This window comes from Mustelus asterias, chromosome 9 (genome assembly GCF_964213995.1).
Source record: "Mustelus asterias chromosome 9, sMusAst1.hap1.1, whole genome shotgun sequence".
NCBI classification, from domain to species: Eukaryota; Metazoa; Chordata; class Chondrichthyes; order Carcharhiniformes; family Triakidae; genus Mustelus; species Mustelus asterias.
The window spans coordinates 101,632,327-101,654,791 of record NC_135809.1 but is presented as its reverse complement, the minus strand read 5'-3'; the positions used below and the strand labels follow the sequence as shown (position 1 = coordinate 101,654,791).

General features: G+C 40.1%; 1 protein-coding gene across 2 annotated transcripts in view; it reads right to left on the bottom strand.

The window, feature by feature from the left end:
• Positions 1-3,523: 3,523 nt before the first annotated feature.
• The window catches only part of sbf2 (SET binding factor 2), a 555,079-nt gene continuing 536,137 nt past the window's right edge, over positions 3,524-22,465 (bottom strand). For both annotated transcript variants that reach the window (XM_078220692.1, XM_078220693.1), the window contains exons 38-42: positions 21,644-21,751; positions 11,777-11,961; positions 11,358-11,445; positions 10,698-10,829; positions 3,524-5,275 (exon numbers count right to left, since the gene is read on the bottom strand). In XM_078220692.1, coding sequence (XP_078076818.1) covers positions 5,177-5,275; positions 10,698-10,829; positions 11,358-11,445; positions 11,777-11,961; positions 21,644-21,751 — 612 coding nt within the window. In that variant the 3' untranslated portion in view covers positions 3,524-5,176. The remainder of the gene's footprint in view (positions 5,276-10,697; positions 10,830-11,357; positions 11,446-11,776; positions 11,962-21,643; positions 21,752-22,465) is intronic.

Genomic DNA, 22,465 nt, shown 5'->3' with positions numbered 1-22,465 from the left:
TTGTGAGGGATTGGTCATGTCTGAATAATCTAGTTGAATTTTTGAGGAACTCGCGAGCATTGTGAACCACAGCTTGTTATATGGATCTTGTATATATGGAGTTCTGGAAGGCAATTCATATTTTGCACAAGAGTTCACTCTTTGGTGGGAAGTGACAAGTAATGTTACAAGCGAACAGCACTGGGGCCTCAGCTTTTTACCATTATTATTAGTGGCTTGGGAGGGAGAGAGTACAAATTCAAGTTGAGGATGTGACTATAGAAGGAAACACTAGGTTATGTGGATGGGAGTTCCAAGGTTACAAAGGGATACAGGCTTAAATGCTTGAGCAAAAGTATGGGAGGAGATGAGGGAAAGAATTTTGTGGTTGAGAAAGATAAATTGGAATATTTTCTCCTGTCTCTTCATATATCTGAAGTACATAATCCCTCCTATAATTCTAGTAAATCTCCTCTGCAACCTCTCCAAGGCCATGAAATTCCAGTACATGGAATTGGACAGTGGGTTGGGGATTGCAATGATAATAGTGAAGTGTCAGCATTTACTGTTGTTAGATCACTAGAACAGACACTGTCTGCAGTCCATACATGCGCAGAACAACAGGGAATTCCAAAAACTGCTGATTCGAAGCTCCTCCAGAGGGTGCACTGTTGAAGTACCCTCAGTCTGCAATCAACAGGAAATCCCTATTTCAATGCGAACTTCCTCATTTATGTTGTTAGAAGCAGTTAAAAACCCCTGAAAAAAGTTGTTGAATGAGGTGCTACTTTGTTTTTAAATGGTGTACTCATTTCATAATTACTTAAATAGCATTATGGGCTCTGAAAAGATAATTCTATATTTGTGGAAGGTCAAATTATAGTAAAACAAATTCTACATTATATACTTTTAAAAGGTTGTCAATGTTGATAATTTAGCTTCGATTTAAATCCAATCATAATCATTTATTTTTCAATCTGAGCATTAGATTTAAAAGTGAAGGATGTGGTTTTCATTTTCAGCTTGGCTGTGGTTGCTTACCTGCTTGCAGCCATTACCACAGATGCATGCCAAAAGCTCCCTTTGACTTGTCATTAGATTTACACTGCCAGTGGGAGAAGGGAGAGCCACAACAGAGGTTGCTAGATTTTTTGGGTAGTTTTCTTCAAGGTCAGTGCTGATGCAGTTGCTTCTCCAATGGCCACAAACTCTAGCCCAATACTTCAGCTGAGGCTGAAACCAATGTTTTACTATCTGCTTTATGTCTCCATTTGTTACACCAAGCATCCTTTAAGCTTTTTAAAAAGGCTTGTCCTTCCACCTTGAAAACCCTGCATCCATTAATCATGCATTATATGCCGTGTATTTGTCCATTTCACTGGTATCCTCCTGCAGGCTTTCTCATTATAGTTATGTGAAACCGAAACCCCACATACCCAAATCCCAAAGTTGTAAAACTACTGAGGGAATCACTGTATATTTCCCCCAGTTTGAAATCCAATCGTTGACCACTACACTCTACTTTATGTCTTAACTAATTTTATATTCTTGAATGACCCTATCTGGAGTAGTGCATTCAGTTTTGGGCACAGAATCTCAGGAAAGATATACTGACCTATACAGGGTTACAGCCTCATCAGCATGATACCAGAGCTTAAAAAGTGAAATTAGAAGTTGCGTACATTTGAAATCTCAAATCATGAAGGAATTCAACAGAATAAATACAGGTGGGGGAATCCAGAATGGAGGAGGCATCAAAAGAAAATTAGAGTTAGATCATTCAGGGGTTAATGAAGGAAGCACCATTTCACACAAAGGGTAAAGGAAATCTGACAATTTCTTCCCAAAAGGCTGTGAATTCTAATTCACCTGAAATTTTCAAGGGTACATTTCCTATGCTCCTTCCCTAACCCTAAAATTGAGGGAAATTGATTGAGAGGGAAGAAAGAAAACAAGGCTGAAGGGAGCCTTTGGCTTCGCACCAACAGCCAAAAGGCAGAGTAGTGAATGGATAGCTAAATGGTGAGTAACAGAGTAAGGGTATGGAGTGGCAAAGGAAACGTGAAGGGTGGCAGGGAGGGAAGGACCAGCGGAAAGTGCAAATACTGAAATACATTTAGTATTTTTAAGATGAACTGATTTTCTGCATCACTATCATGACTAACTACCTACCCATTTTAAACTGAAATCTTGTTATAAATAATTGGGTAGTTTTTAAAATATTATAAATAAAAATACCAAACTTTATAATGTTTTATTTACCAAGTGATTTTTAAATAGCCTTGCATGTATTTATTGCTCTGAATTTACTCAAGTCATTAGTAACCACTGAACACAGCAAGTATTACTGTTAGGATGTAATCTTGCTTCGCAACAATTTACTGAAAAAGATGGGACAGTGTGATTGTAAAGCACTAATTTGATCTTCTGAAAATGAATCTTTCCTTCAATGCAATTTAGTGGAAATAAAAATACCGTGCAGAATCCACAGCTTCAGACTTGCTCTTGTATCCAGAGAGTAACTCACCTTACTCTCCAAAGCCTGTCCATTAGCTGCAATGATGTGGAGATGCCGGCGTTGGACTGGGGTGAATATTTGTGAACAGAATTCCCACTCACCTGAAGAAGGGGCTTAGAGCTCCGAAAGCTTGTGTGGCTTTTGCTACCAAATAAACCTGTTGGACTTTAACCTGGTGTTGTTAAACTTCTTACTGCATTAGCTGCAAGTCAGGAGAATGATTGAATGCTCTCCACTTGCCAGGGTGAGTGCAGTTTCAACAACACTCAAGAAGCTTGACACCATCCAGGACTAAGGGGCTCACTTGATTGCTATTAGACCATAAGACATAGGAGCGGAAGTAAGGCCATTCGGCCCATCGAGTCCACTCCACCATTCTTCCACAAACATTCACTCCCTCCACCACTGACAAACTGTGTGGCAGCCATGTGTACCATCTACAAGGTTCCTTTGGCAACACCTTCCAAACCCACGAACACTACCATCTAGAAGAACAAGAGCAACAGACACCTGGGAACACCACCCCCTGGAGGTTCCTCTCCAGGTTACTCACCATCCTGACTTGGAAATATATTGTTGTTGCTGGGTTGAAATCCTGGCATTTCCTCCCCAGCAGCATTGTGGGTATATAGGGACTGCAGCGGTTCAAGAAGGCAGCTCACCATCACCTTCTCAAGGGCAACCAGGGATGGGCAATAAATACTGGCCTACCCAGTGACTCCCACATCCTGTAAAATGATTTTTACAAAATGCAGATTGTAGAAACTGACATGTTTTAAAATCTAAGTTTTGAATTAAGTTTAGGCTGTGATCCTCAAAAGGGCTAACTTAAGCTTTACAAACACAATGAGCAAATCAGATAACAAATGTATTGTGTAAATTTCAGTCATTTTTCCAATGCAAACTACAGATTAACAGAAGAAAAACAGAGCTCCCATCTCTGTTGTCATTCTCTGCTGGTCTTGACTAAACAAACCAACTGCACCTATTTATTTGCAGAATCAAAAATCTATTTTTTTCTCCATAGTTCACTTTGTGGGACTCGTACGATTAGCTGTCAAGAATTGTATCACAGATAGTTCTGTTTTTTTTCTACGTCCTTGCTTGGCTTGCTGTTAAGCTTCTTCTCCACCAGTGAGCAGAATAAAATCTCTTACCATGCCAGGCATGTGTGTGCCTTGAAAATATGCCTACTGAAGAGTGAGATTTTCCTCCCTTGCTTTTCAGTTTTTAGGTGTACCTGTTGCCGATCGTAAATTTTAACATAATCAAAGGATAAAAATTCAATTGCATTAATATTTGCAAAAATCACATTTAGCACTCACTGTTTTACAAGCACTTTAGTGTAAACAAGCCATAAAACTCAATGCCACATAAAGCAATTTACATAAAACTGATTGAAAAAAATTAGTGACGTTGCATTTAATTCAACAAAGAACTACACAATATCAGTATTTTACAAAGCAAATGAACGATATATACAAACTCCACAAATTAAAACAAGGTTATGTGCAAATTGAGGCTAGTGTTTGAAATCATTAGCAAAGTCATATTGTGGTTTAACTGCCTGCCAATCCATTCATGCTAATATGAAATTATGGACAATTTTAGTGAATTTCAGCCTCACAAGGAAATGCACACCTTTTGTTTTACTTCAGCTGTGCATGATAAATCTTTTGGTCCCATATGCATATGACTTAGTACATGAACTTTATAGCTTTTCTAGTGCTCTTTAAAACATTACTTGGTTAAAATTAAGTTCATTTATATCCAGCAATTCAGGGAAGAGAATCATAACCAAATTAAGCCATATATACAATTCTTTGAAAAGTACAAATGTAATAAACATATAAACATGCTATAAAGACACCACAGAAACATGTCACAAGCTACATAAAATTTAAAAGTCTCCAGTAAATAACAGGAAATTGTTAAAATGTGGAATAAATTCTTCAGTAGGGCAGTAACACAAACATTCTTCAAAACTCCTTTTTAAAAAAAGTATCAACTGTAAAAAAAATTAAGAAAAGGTTACTAATTTTTAGTGTGCAAAACCTCTTTAAATATCAAGGTAAGCTACTGAAAAGAAATCTGTCCATTTATATACATATTCTACAAAACTGGCAAAACAGAACTGATCTTGATCATGAATGGCCATATCGATTATTACTGCACTCTCATCCCTGTTTCACAGGTTTGAGTGCAAACATTCCAATGCATTTTAGAGACACTGCTTCGACAGATATTTTTGTTTTAGATATTGATTTGCAATAAAGTACAAAATTAATGTTATTTTACAGGTTATTAATTTTTGGACAGTTCTAAATTCATGCTATACAGTATTCAGAACGTTTCAGGACTCAGGCGTCAATGACTAAAAACTGCAAGCAAAACTGTGAAAGCAGGATCCATGACTATATTACAGTACATTAAGGTCTTTAGTGGCTGAAGTTTACATTTCACATTGTTAAAGAGCTATGGGATGTGTTTAAAGAGTGCAAATTTCTTTTGCTTAAGTTGCTTGCCAGTTTCTTCTGCTGGACTAGTAGTGGTTTTCACCTGCTTGACTGATGTAATCCTTTGATACCTTTATTATCTTGTTTATTTACTTTAGTGGCACTGGGCTTTAATCTCATATGACTGGTATGATCCCACCTGATCTTCTTAAAATGCATCTAGTTAGGCATCCGAAATGCAGTTCTGGATCTTGTCCATCCACTGTTGAGCAATCTGTACATCTTGTGCACAGAAATTATAAACACGTCTACTTGTCTTCAACTGCATTAAAAGGAGAAGAACGGCATGATTCAAACAAAAACATTCAAACTATTTACATTTAAAAATGTAATTTCTTTTCATAAATTATGTTTTGTTCAGATGTTTCTTGCAATTGCGCACTTCAAGATCAGGTATAGGCTAGGTGGCATGGGGAGAGGGGTGGAGTTTAGGATGGCCAGATTATTAAAATATCAAGTAACAAGTTCAGGACTTCTATGATTATTAAGCTTAAATGTATTTATCTTAATTTCTGTTATGAACATTTCCACCAAAATCAATGACAGATTCAATCAGAGACACTGTAATGAAATTATCTGATTCATTGAAGGAACTAAGTACTTGAGACAAGAAACTTAGTACATTTAATTGCAATGTTAACTTGATGTTCTAAATATGGTTTCAATGCCATCCCATTTCAGCATGCAATTAGAGGAGGTGACTATCGGTATAAATTGCTTGTTTTTTTTTAGGTTACCAAACTATTTTTATTTTAAAACAGATGCGAACACTAAAGTACATATGTGCTGAAGAACAATAGTAAACTGCATGTCTGTGTATGTTTACAGATAAAGATAGCTCTTGATTGACTGGTTTAACCACTGGATTCATGCTTCAGTCCTGCCAGACTCTATTAACTAAATAAAATACTAAATAGTGTAAATTAGTGAAGTTATGTGCACCTACCATTTTGCCTGTCACATATCATATGTACAAAAATGTTATGAGTAATACATCTGACTATTGTAATTCACACAAATATTTAACCAAAATATGCTTGGACGCCAATAAAGGCTCTGTCCAATAGAATAGTTGGAAAGAATAATCAACGCATACATTCAATTTGAGTCAATCTAAAACATTCAATTCCTTTTTTAATCAGCAATACTTTATGTCATTAATTTTTGCCCTACTCATGAAATGTGGAACGCAAAATCTCACATGTGGATAGAATCAAAATGATGTGCTTTCTCAGCAAATAGTTACCCACAAATACTTTCCTCAACAAGTTCAAATTCTTATTACTAAACTAATTAAGAACTTGAAATAATGTATGTAAAAGGAATTTCAATGAAATCCAACTACAGGGTCAACATCAACTACTGCTTACTCCCAACAGTCAAAAACAATATGAAATTTGAATTCTTTATTGATGGACTTCCAGTCGGCTCTGCAGTAAAATTTGACTTTGCGTCATTTGTACAGTATTGTTATTGATCAGAATAAATAAACTATTCAGGTGTTCAGATTTTATGATGATAGAACCCCATTATTCTGGGATCCAAGTCATTAACCTTTCCCCGTTTTGTAATTTTTAGTCAATGATCTACACTACTATGCTTTAGATATATTTGTTGACTAAACAACCTGAAGTGTAAATCATGCATTGTTCAGTATTTGGAGATGCACACTGTTTACTTATATGGCTTTCAGCTGTGCATAGTAGATAAGTGATGTAATTTATTTTTCGCAGCAGTGAAGTGTTATGTATCCTTGCGGGATTTCAGCAATGGATGTTATGCTCATGAGGTAATCGCATTCTGTTTCAGCTGTGAAGAGATATTTAATAATGAATTTTTGTTGAATTGGAACATTTAATGTCATGGCATCTTTCAGCATTTAATGTTGGGGATGCCTTCAGCATTGTGTTTTACAGCTGATTGAAATCAATGAGCCAGTTTAATCTAGAACACAGCCACACCACCTAAGATACAGGCAGAGGAAGAAGAATGACAGATAGCCATCGAGAACAAAAAGAAATGGCAGAAACTTGTCCTGTCTAACTGGCATCTGCAGAGATAAGGCGGAATGCCAAGGCCAGAATGTTAACCAAGGCACTGTGGAGAAGGAGAAAAGTCAAATGTGGGGGACAGAAAAGTAGAATGATTGTAGTCTAAAGCCATTTGATAATTAAGTGAATAGAGAACATACTCTGCAGTCATGATCAAGTGTCAAAGAGAGTGAGTTGACTACCCAATAAGAGTATGCTGAAGTGATTAAAGAAGGGGCAAGTGTCAGTAGTCCATGTCAGAACCATGAGGGAGTATCAGGAGTATAAGGACTGAATTAAAAGCAGCATCTTGATGGTGGTGATCTCCAGCTTACTACCCAGGCCATGTGCTAATTGACATAGGAATAAACAAATCAGGAAATTAAACATGGTGACTGAAAGATCAGTGTGGGAAGGAAAAGTTCTAATTAATGGGACAGTACTAGTTTTAGACCAATTCTTGCAATAATCATAAAATGGACTCTAAAATGGACTTTAAACTAGTAAAGGGCGTTAGGGGAGAGGTGGGAGGAAAAGAGAGATGGTTCAGGTGGACCTCAGGAGGGGGCCAAGATGGATCATTGACTCGGCACATCTAACAAGGATTATCCCTGGAATGAAGAGCTTGTCGTATGAGGAACGGTTGAGAACTCTGGGTCTGTACTCATTGGAGTTTAGAAGGATGAGGGGGGACCTTATTGAAACTTCCAGGATACTGCGAGGCCTGGATAGAGAGGATGTTTCCAGTAGTAGGAAATACTAGAGCCAGAGGGCACAACCTCAGGCTAAAGGGACGATCCTTTAAAACAGAGATCAGGAGGACAGGTCATTGAGTGCCTTTAAGACAGAGATAGATAGATTCTTGATTAATAATGGGGTCAGGGGTTACGGGGGAAAGGCAGGAGAATGGGGATGAGAAAAAAATCAGCCATGATTGAATGGCGGAGCAGATTCAATGGGCCGAGTGGCCTAATTCTGTTCCTATGTCTTATGGTCTAACTGAAGATGGTTGTAAATACCTCATCATTTGCACTAATGTGCTGGGTCCCCCATCATTCAAGATGGGGATATTTGAGGAGCCAACTCCTTTAAATAGATATTTTGTCTATCACCAAAAGGATGGTCATGTCAAACCAATCTTTTTGAATTATTTGAAGAAATAACAAACAGTGGAAAAGGTGGAGTTGATGAGACATTGGCAATTACAGATGGGAAAGATATCACATAAGAAACTTGTGGCAAAAGATGAAGCAGTTCATGTCCATATGCAGTAATACCTGGAGAACTTTCAGTCTTGGGGTGGTTAAGCACTTGTTCTATACAAGTGCCAGGCAATTACCACCTCCAACAAGAAAGAATCTAACCATCTTTTGGGGCGGACCTACAATGACAATGAAACACACTGTGCTTAGGCACAGGGCCTTGCCAATGGGGGGAGGGATGTGCTGGCCAGTGGCTGTGGGGGCACCGATCATAGCCTTAAAGCACTGAATTTGTTGCTGATAGGCTTAAGGTTAATAGGCAATGCAGAACAACATCAGGCTTAGAGCACGAATACGCTGTCCAAGATCATTCAGAGGTGATGGTGACATGGAGGGAGACAGAGTAGTAATGAGGAAAAATGTTCTTTTAAAAAGCAGCAGCCAGGTTTCTGACTCAGAGCTGAGGAGGCCAGAGAGCCAGTCAGGCTGCCAGTGCCAGCACAGTGAGGTCTTCAAGCTCGAGGAGTGAGGGGACTGAGGAGGGGCGAGACGATACACAGGCAGCCAGCCTGAGCTAGCAGTGTGGAGAGCCAAAGACGTCGAGGGGAGCAGCAACAGGGGTGACTTGACCCCCAGGTCCGGGGTGACGCTCCCCAAGCCAGGGCTGGGTAGGCGAGAGTGAGGCAATACCATAGCCAGGCAACCTGAGACAGCAGCGAGGCTGTGGAGAAAAAGTGTAGAAGGAAAGCTTTCTAAATTGCTATGCCAACAAGGGATGAAGTAAGAAAATCTCAGAGTATTTGCTCCTGCGCTGGACTGGGTGATTGTGTCCTGCATTGGTCTGTGCTGCTGTGATGTCTTTGGCTGACTTTTCTATCTCGTTGCTCATCAACAAGTTCCATTTTTGCTTGCCTCAAGACACACTGATCGCAATAATGACCACCTTTACCATCACTCTGACAAGAGGTAAGCTTGGATTTCAATTCGGTAATTACAGACATGTTTTTACAAGTTAAAAAGTACTAAAGCAGTTAAGCAGTGATCAAGTTGTATATTTTTGTAGCTTGCGCCTTTGTTCTGTGGAGCAAGGGTGGGTGAGGTTGAGGGGACTGTGACATCATTGGGGGCAAGGCCCAAGAAACAAAGATGAGCACTGGGCCCCACAAAGTGCAAGATCACCAGTGACCATCTCCCCTTGACATTCCCTTCATAGTCAAGGATATTACCGTCGCTGACTTGCTCAGTATCAATATCCTAGGGGGTTACCATTCATCAGAAGCTAAACTGGACAAGCCATATAAATAAAGTGGGTGCAAGAGCAAGTGAGATGCCAGGAATTCTACGCCGAGTAAATCACATATTGACTCTCAAAGCCTGTCCACTTTCTAAAAGACACAAGTCAGGAGTATGTTGGAATACTCTCCACTTGCCTGGATAAGCGCAGCTCCAACACGCAAGAAGCTTGACACCATCCAGGATAAGGCAGCCTGCTTGTTTGACATCCCATCCACCACCTTAAACTTTCACTCCTTCTACCACTGACGTACAATGACAGCAGTGTGTACCATCTACAAGATGCACTGCAGCAACTCACCAAAGCTCCTTCAACAACACCTTTCAAACCACTACCACCTAGAAGGAACACCACCACCTGCCAGTTTTTTTCTCCAAGCCGCACTCCATCCTGAGTTGGAAGTATATCATTGTTCCTTCACTGTCACTGGATCACTTGCTCCCTAATAGCACCATGGGGGTACCTACACCATAGGGACTGCAAAGGTTCATGAAGGCAGCTCACCACCTCCTTCTCAAGGGTAACTAGGGAGGGCAATGAATTCTGGCCTGTCCAGTGACACCCACATCCCATGAAGTAATAAATAGAAAAGAAGTCAAGGGATGTGATGTCAGGCCAGGTTGCAGGAATGGGCTGAAAGATGGCAACAAAATAGAAAACAGAGCGTAGGAATGGTCTCTAGTTGTTCACTAAGTGTTTGGACTCAGATATTGGCAGTATGAATATTTGTGGTTGACACCAAACTGGACTGCATCAAAAATACAGGAATATACAAAAGCAAAAATACTGCAGATGCTGGAAATCTGAAATAACAATACAAAATGCTGAAGCATTCAGCAGGTCAGGCAGCATCTGCGGACGGAAATTTAAAGTTTCAGGTCAATGATCTTTCATCAGAAATCAGTTCAGAATGGATTTCAGATTAGGTTAGTCCTAAAGAAAAATGAAGCTAACGGGAAATCCTATGTAATCCCTGACCAGAAATTCCTCCTTTCAAAGACAAGAGGACATATTAAAATATCAAAATACTTCATTGTACTAACATATTAAAAAGCAAGAAAATTTGACCAAATTCTGGTTCCAGGAAGATGGTCATATGCCTTTATGCTGTTGTGAAATTCTTGCAAGTGGCACAAAATGAAGGCAATTAAAACTTACATCAAAGAATGCTCTCTCGTTTGAATGCTTAGGTGCGCCTAAAGTTGATGATGCTGGAATAACTGACTCAACCTCAGCCAGGTCGATGAACCCTCTGGGGTTTGTATCTTCACCAGTGTCATAGTACCGTAACTAGAAGATAAGTACATGTATCAATTGTAACAAGAGTTAAGTTCAACTATGATCCCCGAAGATGTGAAATACACAATGACACATCTGTAACTTAAGCAATGTAAAATTAAACCCAGAAACCATTTTAAATGCATAATTTTCAGTTATAGCTATGAATGATTAAGACTCTCAGCGCTAGGAACAAGGGTTTAATCCCGGCCTTGGGTGACTGTCTGTGTAGAGTTTGCACGTTCTCCCCATGCGTGCGTCGGTTTCCTCCCACACTCTAGAGATGTGCAGGTTAGGCTGATTGGCCTTGCTAAATTGCCCTTTAGTGTTCCAAAATATGTAGGTGAGAGGGATTAGCCATGGTAAATACATGGGGTTACAGGAATAGAGCCTGGGTAAGATGCTCTGTGGGAGAGTCTGTGCAGACCCGATGGGCTGAATGGCTGCCTTCTGCACTGTAGGGATTCTATGTTCTCGTACATCAATTTGCTTAAATTATATTCACATCAAATGCTAACATGAATAGAAATATAACTGTACCTGGTGTTTAGTTATATCTAGTACAAACCATCGAGGTTTCCATCCTTTCAGTAAAGCACCTCTCTTGTAAAGCACACCTTCAAATGATCTACCAAAATCGAATAAAAATGACTTAAAAATACAGAAAAGTGGTTATTTTTTAAATAAGCAATTTAAAAGGTTGCAATCTAAACAGCATTTCAGTGTTTCCAAAGTTAAGAAAACAAGTTTTTAAAAATCAGCTTCCCTCTGTTCAACATTTCATTTGTACCTATTAGAGATGATCAGATATCTAAAGAGGTATTTAAAGCTTTATACATTAGATTCAGAGATTTTAACATTAATTAAATTTTCATTGTTAGAATGAAAGCCTGAAAATAAGTTGGAGAAGAAAAGCCAGAATTGAAAGAAAAGCTCAGCAATTTAGAAAATGATCATACCTGTTCTCTACATCCTTTGAAGAAAATTGATTATACAGAGTTGCTGCTCTCCTTGTGTTTACTCCATTAGAAGGTGATGTAGTGGTGCTCCTATCATTCTCACCAATCCCATTGTCTGCTAAATGTAGCATGGACCTTCTCTGAAAGGACTGCACATTGGATGCCATGAGCGATGAGGCTGGTCTCTGTTACATCAGAAGCAAAGACTGAACTTAAAAAGCAAAATCAACAATTCATTCTGGGCAATTTCTATCGACCTATTGCCATCTTGCTATTTGATATCATCACAAATTCATTTCTGCAGAAATTAACGAAGATGCACCAGGGTTTATGTAATCCCCTATCAGTTGGTTACTTTACTTTCTCCTTGAGGTCTTTCCTTGGATCACATCCAAACTGTTTTCTATCAGCCAGGTCACAATCAATGCACATCAGCTAATGCTACTGAATTAAAAATAAGATTCTACAATATGTTCTGAAAATAATCAGGGAAAGAACAAAAAAAAGACAAATAAAGTGCCATTCGTGTCAACATACAAAATATGGAAAAGCTGATGGGCCACTTTCTTGGCAGCATCTCGCAATAAATGCTGTTAGATAATTAGTACTCAAGAAGGAAACAGAGAACAAGGGTAAATTAAATTCAAGTAAGGTACAGAACAAAACAATAAAAGGGAGGTTGGATTTAGAGAGAGACAGAAAATAAGTTTTTTTAAATTTTCACATCCAGAAATGAGACTTACCAGTTTAAATTATTCAATTTCAGCCAGAAAGATTGACTGGCTTTGTTGAACTTAACTCTTAATAATGGCCCAAACACAATGTCCTCAGTTTAATGGGCAAATAACAAGCAAATCAAGTTCTTAAGAGGCTAATTGTGATAAATCAACCAGCACATTTAGGACATTTACAATCCACAGGAGCATTTCTCTTATTCCCTCAAACTTGCTGACCGATTTGTACATTAATAACGACATACATTGTAAACTCACAATTACCTTTTCCACAAAAATTTAGGAACAAAAGAAATAGCAGTAAGCAATTTAGCCTCTAGAACCTGTTCCTTCATTCAATGAAATCATGGCTGATTTATGCTTTAACTCTATAATCTCATTTTTTGCCACATATCCCTTGATACCTTAACAGAAATCTATCAATCTCAGTTTTAAATTAAGAATTGACCTAGCATCAGATGCCATGTGTAAAGGAGAGTTCCAATCTTCTTCCACTCTTTGCATGTAGAAGTGTTTCATAACTTCATTCTTAAAAAGCCTGCCTCTAATTTTTAGACTATGTTCCCTAGTCCTAGATTTCCCAGCTGGTGAAAATGCTTTTTATTTGTCCTATCAGTTCCCAGAAGTTCCTTGGAAATTTACTAAATGGTTCCTTAATCTTCGGAATTCCGGAGAATCTACCCTAGTTCACAAAATTTCTCCTTGTTATTTAACCCATCGAATCTAGGTATCATTCTCGTAAATCAACACTGCAGTCCATGCAAGGCAATGCATCTTTCCTAAGATATAAGGATTAGAACTGCCAGAGTGGTCCTCTTGTGGTCTAACCAGGGCTTTGTATAGTTGCACACAGCTTCTAACCCCTTGGATTATCTCTTGTATTTTGACTTGCCTTTTTCCTTGCTCTTCTATCTCAACTCCTTTCTTCTGTTTCTTTCTGCAACACACTTTTCCCTTTTGTCTGTCACTGTTACTCAGCTGGGTTAGGAGACTGCTTCAAATGGAGAGTTGCTGGCTACTGAAGACTCCAGTTGGGAAAGTGATGATGGAACAAGTAGAAGGCAGGATATGTCCTGCCTTCCACTTGTTCCATCATCGCTTTCCAACTTTATGACTGATGCAAAGACCGAGTAACTATAAACTTTCCTGTGCATCAGAAAATGCTGATTAAATACGCATGCCTGTGGATCGTGCATTTTGTCCACTTATGGCTATCATACATATTTCCAGCAAAGGGAGTCTGGAAAAAGAAATGTTTTAACAGTTCTGATTCCAAATGGTTCTTACTGAATATCTTATTGTTTCTTCCCAAGAACTTCACAATGACACTTATACTCCAGTCATGAAACTTTGAAAGATGTTTATCTACTTTCTGCAGGCAGCATTTTAAATGTGAGGCGCAATGTTGGACAACACAGGAGGCACTCCAGTTTGGGATTAGCAAAAGGAAAACCTGCAGTTCACACACACACATACCTGTTAGAGGTTGCCAAAATAACAATCCAATCAAGAAAAATCTTGGATCATTGCAGAGAAGTGTTTCTTTAAAAGGAAAGTGATCTCAAACTATCACCGAGTTGCTGATCTGTATGGCGCTGTCAGTGCCCAATCTACCAACTTTGATGTGCATTTGGAGTCACCATCAACATTCAAACTTCAGCAAATGTGGCTGTGACATTTTAACATTTCAAAGCTGTGACGGTAGGTTTTGCTATCATATGACAGAAGAAAAAAAGGCCTTACTTCCCCACTATGGAGGTGATGAAATGGGAGATATTTTTGAGACACTTACACCTGAGTAAGATGACTACGACTTTGCAAAAATGCACTAACAACCTATTTCACGCACAGGAAATATACAGCGGCTCAGATCTTCTAGTCAGCAGCAATGCTGCATGCATAGCTGCTGCCTGCAGAGATCATTTTTAAAAGCAGGTTCTTCCAATCCCTGCTGCAAAGACAAAGCCTTGGCACAGCGCAGAAGACATTCCCTTTTTACTGCATCAGTTTCCATATTCTGATAAGTTTTTAAAGATATTGAGTCTATCAACTCATAACTCTGAAAGGTCTCAAGTCTTTCAATTAGTTAGTGTGTGGGTTTGCGGGCGAGTGGGTAGATGGTTGGGTGGGTGAGTGAGCGGGTGAATGAATGTGGGTGGGTGGGAGCTCTTTGTTGGGTTTGGCTGGGTAGTCAGGTCTTGTCGGGGAAGAGTAGTTAGAGTTTAGTCTGATCAGTGTGGCTGGTGGCCAGGTCAGATTGGGAGGCTAGTGGGTTGAGTGGCACTTGGATTAATTATGCTGTTAATCATGGAGTTACACCAAAAGTCAAGAAGTGTAACATTTCTATGTTTAGTATCCGGGTAAGTATCTGGCCCAAGTCTCTGAGCTGAGATCAGTGCAAGAGACATTCATGGAGTGTTCCAAGCCGTGCAAATCAGTCTCTGGAAGTTTAAACTTCTCAGGCAATTACAACCTACAATTCCTTAGGGTCCCGATGCACAACAGCAGTGCATCCTGATACCAGAAGATCAAGCATAGTGGCACAGCAGGGTAGCACTAAACTCATTCATCAAGTAAGCATCTGTTCCCTGTGTGAACTCCACAAAACTTCTCATGACAACATCAGGTGCAAGAAGGACTATCAGCTGGAGCAGTTTGAACTCCAGGTTTCAGAGTTTGAGCAGCAGCTGAGGTAGCAGCGGCACATCTTCGAGAATGAAAGGTTCACAAAAGCATGTTTATAGATGTTGTCAGACCATAGCTTAAGGGTATACAAGCAGAGAGGGAATAGGTGATCTTGTTCGACAAGGATGCAAGGATATGCCCAGCAATTACAGTCCAATCTGTTTAACTTTAGTGATGTGAAAGCTATTAAAAATGATAATTCAGCAGAAATCATTTGGTCAAATGTGGATTAATTAAGGAAGGCCAGGACAGATCTGATGAGGAAAAATAGTGTTTAACTAACTTGGTTGAGTTCTTTGATGAAGCAACAGAGAGGGCTAATGAGGGTAAAGTGTGTCTACATGGACTTCCAAAAGACATTTGCATGGATATGAAATAAAAACAGAAAATGCCGGATAACTCAGCAGGTCTGGAAGTTTCTGTGAAGCGAGAAACAGAGTTAACTTGGCTCCGACAGCTTCTGATAGAATCCTTACAGTGCAGAAGGAGGCCATTCGGCCCATCAAATCTGCAGCGAACACAGTCCCAGCCAGGTCCTATTCCCGTAACCCCACATATTTACCCTGCTAATCGCCTGACACCAAGGGTCAATTTAGCATGGCCAATCAGCCTAACCCGCACATCTTTGGGAGGAAACCGGAGCACCCGGAGGAAACCCACGCAGACACGGGGAGAACGTGCAAACTCCACACAGACAGTGACCCAAGGCCGGAATCGAACCCGGGTCCCTGCACTGTGAGGCAGTAGTGCTAACCATGTACTACCGTGCTAGCTCCCTGAACTATTCTGCCCTACCCCGTTCTCCAACTATACAATTCATTACATTTCTATCCCTCTTCAGTTCAGTTAGAGGAGTCACAAGGACTTGAAGCATTAACTCTATTTTTTTCTCCACAGATGCTGCCAGACCTGCTGTGTTTATTCGGCATTTTCTGTTTTTATTCAGATTTCCAGCATCTGCAGTATTTTGCTTTTAATTAGCATGGACATGAAATGGCTGAGTGACAGGAAACAACAGTGGTGAATGGTTGCTTTTTGGATTGGAGGAAGGTATATAATGGGGTTTTCCCATGACCCCAGCTTTTCTTTACATACATTAATGACCTAAACTTGGATGTACAAGGCATGATTTCAAATTTGTGAATGATGTAGAACTTAGAAGCATTATAAACTATAAAGAGGATGGTAATAAATTTCAAGACATAAACAAGCTAGCAGAATGGGTGGAAAAATGGCAGACGAAATTTAAAGCAGAGAATTGTGAAGGGAAATGTTTTGATAGGAGGAAAGGCAAATGATATAAAGCATATAATTTTAAAGGGAGTTCAGGAGATCACAGTGACCTGGGGGAATATGTGCACAAATGATTGAAAGTGGCAGGGCAGGTTGAGAAAGTGGTTAATAAAGCATATGGAATCTTAGGTTTTATAAATAAGGTCAGAGAATAAAAAAGCAAGAACATTATTGTAAAACAGAATGAAACACTGGTTCAGCCTCAACTAAAATATTGCATCCAGGTCTGGGCACCACACTTTAGGAAGGATGTGAAGACATGAGAGATTGTTAGACTTCACCATGTTGACACATATGTAATTAATAAGCTTAAATGATCACATTGTACTATATATATATATATATATATGCTTAGTGATGAAAAGTTTTAATTTATATGTATCATTGCGATAATTTGAGGATTATGGTGTGTGTTAGAACATAAGAAATAGGAGCAGGAGTAGGCCATCTAGCCCCTCGAGCCTGCCCCGCCATTCAATAAGATCATGGCTGATCTGACGTGGATCAGTACCACTTACCCGCCTGATCCCCATAACCCTTAATTCCCTTACCGATCAGGAATCCATCCATCCGCGCTTTAAACATATTCAGCGAGGTAGCCTCCACCACCTCAGTGGGCAGAGAATTCCAGAGATTCACCACCCTCTGGGAGAAGAAGTTCCTCCTCAACTCTGTCTTAAACCGACCCCCCTTTATTTTGAGGCTGTGTCCTCTAGTTTTAACTTCCTTACTAAGTGGAAAGAATCTCTCCGCCTCCACCCTATCCAGCCCCCGCATTATCTTATAAGTCTCCATAAGATCCCCCCTCATCCTTCTAAACTCCAACGAGTACAAACCCAATCTCCTCAGCCTCTCCTCATAATCCAAACCCCTCATCTCCGGTATCAACCTGGTGAACCTTCTCTGCACTCCCTCCAATGCCAATATATCCTTCCTCATATAAGGGGACCAATACTGCACACAGTATTCCAGCTGCGGCCTCACCAATGCCCTGTACAGGTGCATCAAGACATCCCTGCTTTTATATTCTATCCCCCTCGCAATATAGGCCAACATCCCATTTGCCTTCTTGATCACCTGTTGTACCTGCAGACTGGGCTTTTGCGTCTCATGCACAAGGACCCCCAGGTCCCTTTGCACGGTAGCATGTTTTAATTTGTTTCCATTGAGATAGTAATCCCATTTGTTATTATTTCCTCCAAAGTGTATAACCTCGCATTTATCAACGTTATACTCCATTTGCCATATCCTCGCCCACTCACTCAGCCTGTCCAAATCTCTCTGCAGATCTTCTCCGTCCTCCACACGATTCACCTTTCCACTTATCTTTGTGTCGTCTGCAAACTTCATTACCCTACACTCCGTCCCCTCCTCCAGATCATCTATATAAATGGTAAACAGTTGCGGCCCGAGTACCGATCCCTGCGGCACGCCACTAGTTACCTTCCTCCAACCGGAAAAACACCCATTTATTCCGACTCTTTGCTTCCTGTCGGATAGCCAGTCCCCAATCCACTTTAACACACTACCCCCAACTCCGTGTGCCCTTATCTTCTTCAGCAGCCTTTTATGGGGCACCTTATCAAACGCCTTTTGGAAATCCAAAAACACCGCATCCACCGGTTCTCCTCCATCAACCGCCCTAGTCACATCTTCATAAAAATCCAACATGTTCGTCAAGCACGACTTTCCCCTCATGAATCCATGCTGCGTCTGATTGATCGAACCATTTCTATCCAGATGCCCTGCTATCTCCTCTTTAATAATGGATTCCAGCATTTTCCCTACTACAGACGTTAAGCTGACCGGCCTATAGTTACCCGCCTTTTGTCTCCTTCCTTTTTTAAACAGCGGCGTAACATTAGCCGTTTTCCAATCAACCGGCACTACCCCAGAATGCAACGAGTTTTGATAAATAATCACTAACGCATCCACTATTACCTCTGACATTTCTTTCAATACCCTGGGATGCATTCCATCCGGACCCGGGGACTTGTCCACCTTCAGTCCCATTAGTCTACCCAGCACTGCCTCTCTGGTAACATTAATCGTATTAAGTATTTCTCCTGCTGCCAACCCTCTATCGTTAATATTTGGCAAACTATTTGTGTCCTCCACCGTGAAGACCGACACAAAAAACTTATTTAAAGACTCAGCCATATCCTCATTTCCCACTATTAACTCCCCCCTCTCGTCCTCCAAGGGTCCAACATTCACTCTAGCCACTCTATTCCTTTTTATACATTTATAAAAACTTTTACTATCATTTTTTATATTAATTGCAAGCCTAGCTTCATAGTCTATCCTTCCTTTCTTTATCGCTTTCTTAGTCTCTCTTTGTTGTTTCTTAAATTTTTCCCAATCACTTGTTTCTCCACTATTTTTGGCCACTCTGTACGCAGCTGTTTTTATTTTAATACTCTCCTTTATTTCCTTCGTTATCCACGGCTGGTTCTCCCTTTTCTTACAATCCTTGTTTTTTGCTGGAATATATTTTTGCTGAGAACTGAAAAGGATCTCCTTAAAAATCCTCCACTGTTCCTCAGCTATCCTACCTGCCAGCCTGCTCTCCCAGTCTACCTTAGCCAATTCATCCCTCATCCTATCATATTTCCCTCTGTTCAAACAGAGGACACTGGTTTGAGACCAAACTTTCTCCTCTTCCATCTGAATCAGAAATTCGACCATATTGTGGTCACTAGACCCAAGAGGGTCCTTCACAATAAGATCCTTAATTCTACCTACCTCGTTACACAATACCAGATCCAAAATAGCTCGTTCCCTCGTCGGTTCCGTAACATGCTGTTCAAGGAAACTATCCCGACAGCATTCTAAGAACTCTTCCTCCATTCCACCCTTACTGACTTGAGTCTGCCAGTCAATGTGCATGTTGAAGTCCCCCATGATTATTGCTGTTCCGTTTTTACACGCATCCCTTATCTGCTTGTTTATAGCCCTCCCTACCTCAACATTATTATTTGGGGGCCTATATACCACACCTACTAGTGTCTTTCTCCCTCTACTATTCCTCATCTCTACCCATAATGATTCCACGTTTTGTTCCTCAGAGCCTATGTCATCTCTCATTACTACCCTGATATTATCTCTTATTAATAGCGCGACCCCACCACCTTTTCCTTCCTGTCTATTCTTCCTAAACGCCTGATACCCCTGGATATTCATCTCCCAGTCCTGGTCACCTTTCAGCCACGTTTCTGTAATGGCCACTAGATCGTACCCACTTGTTGTGTTGTTACGAAGTCTTAAAGTTGGCATCTCCAAATGACAAATAGTGTGATGCAGCTTTAAGAAAAAGTTTATGACCAGGATGGTGGCCTGATTACTCGATATTTCAGAGCCTCCTGTTTAGATACAAATTATAGTTTAGCAGTTAGAAGGAAAGCCAAGGCTGCCAAGCTGAATGGTTAGAAGAAAGGTCTGAGAACTTGATGTTCCAGAACTCCTGATTCAGGATACAAATTAAGATTGGATTGTTTTGGGGAAGTTGGAGGCTCTTCTCATTGGTTAAGAGTTGCAAATATTTGGTGAAAAGCTATTAAATTTTAGACACAGGTGCACATACTTGGGATAAATGATGCAAGGCAACCTTCAAAAAGGGTATTAAAACTGGGCTGCATCACTGAGGACTTTGTACTTACCAAGTGTCAACATTTATTACTTAACACTTGCTGGGGGGCATTTGTTGGGAGAATTAGTTAAGAGTGGGCATTTGTGCAGCACATCACCAGTTAATGGGTATTTGTCACAGGTTGAGGATTGACGCAAGAATCCAGTATGGTGATCAGTGAATCGAGTATAAACAGGATCGAGATACAGAAGGAGAAGAGAGCAAGAGTTGGACAGAGCGAGAGGGAGAGACAGCACTCCGCAGCAGGCAGCTTTAAAGAGTGTCGCTGAAGCAGTTAAGGTAGACTGGAAACATCAACAGTTAAGGTAGACCAAGAAGTTGAAAATGATCCATGAAAGTTGCCAAGTCTTAAAAAAGCTGCAAAGGGATTTGTATCTATGTCGGAGTTAAGTTGGCTCAGCTAAAATCACATAGGATCCCATGGGTCAGGAGACCAGGTTCAAAGAACCCATAAGTCCTGAAATTCACAGTAAAGAGAGTCCAATACGCGTTGAGCTCATGCAATGCCTTGACTCATGAAATGTTAAGTATTAATCTTCATTGTCCAATAAACCTTGTTATTCCTTGACAAGAATTGTCTGACTTTGGGCTTTAGTAGCATTCAAATCCCTACACAAGGGTGCAGAAAAACTTACAAGAGTGGTTCCAGGGATGAGGAACTTCAGTTCTGTGGACAGATTTCAAAATCTAGTCTTGCTCTTCTTGGAGAAGAGAAAATTACAGAAATTTAATAGAGATGTTAAAAATCTTGAGTGGCAGGACAAAGCAGGTAGAAAGAAACCATACCCACTGATGAAAAGGTAAAGAAGACGCTGAATTAAATAAACGACGGAACCAAAGGTGACATAAGGAGGATTCAATTGGGCCTTTGAAAGAGAACCGGATTATTAGCTAAAGATAAAAAGTTTGTTGGGCTATAGGGAAAAGGTAGGGGAGTGGGACTAGATGAGTTGCTCTCGTTGGAGAACCATCACGGACATGACAGGCCGAATGGCCTCCTCCTGTACTGTAACCATTCTAAGATTCTACTCCATTTCCTCATGGCCATATTCTTAGACTACATTGATCTGTTTGTACCCTACCCTGTTTGAACCCGAGCAAAACTTCTCAGTCTATATATTCTCCATCACAAATTCCTGCCTCAGTCCACTTACAACTGAAACATTTGTTACTCATACTTTTGTTTCCTCCAGGTTTGACATTTTCAAATCTATCATAGCTGCCTTGCCATCATTTATAAATTTTAGCTTGTCCAAAATTGTGCTGCCAATATCCATTTCTGCACCAGGAAGTGGTTACTTACCCACCTTCACTAACCAACATTGCGTTCTGGCTCCTTCATGTCTCCATTAAATTTTCATCCTTGTATTTCAATCTCTACATTGTCTCTCAATCACTATACCCTTGTCCAACACTTCAACCAAGGTTCCTCTGATTTTGGGGTTAAAAACTGACTTCTGGTAAAGCTACACATTGGGATAGCACCATATCAACTGATGTACTTACAGTTTGCTCTGTTTTTAAGTCTTCTTTGAGACTGACTTTTACTCGATCCCAGATTGGTTTCCACCATTCAGAAGATTGACTCAATTCATTCTCTAGCCTTTCAATCTCCTGTAAATGCAATATATTAATGAAATTCCTGATTTCAGGGAGCTAAACTTAAGAAAAGTCTTAAGTTGATCTTCCAAGTACAGGCAGACCTCAACCGTATGACGTTCGAGTTATGATGAACGGCACTTACAATGTTTAGAAATTGACACCACTTTTGACTTTACAACATGGTTTTGATTTTGCGATGTCACGCCAGCACGTTCATATGTATGCGTTGATGTTCTGCGCTGTCCATTGGATATTTACAATAAGAAGTCTCACAACACCAGGTTAAAGTCCAACAGGTTTATTTGGCAGCACTAGCTTTTGGAGTCTCAAGCTCCTTCATCAAGTGAGTGAGGCCTTGTGTTCACAAACAGGGCATATAAAGACACAAACTCTTGTATGCCCTGTTTGTGAACACAAGTCCTCACTCACCTGATGAAGAAGCTTGAGACTCCGAAAGCTAGTGCTGCCAAATAAACCTGTTGGACTTTAACCTGGTGTTGTGAGACTTCTTACTGTGCTTACCCCAGTCCAACGCCAGCATCTCCACATCATTGAATGATTAGACAGATCAAACCATTTTATTAGGTTGGAAATGAGTGTTTTATTCTGTTAAATTATTTTTGGAACAACCGTCATGATTTTAATACATTTATACGCTAAGGTTGTAATTAATATGCATCCAGACTCGCAGAAGTTCAAGATTAAACAGGCACCTGACAGTGATCT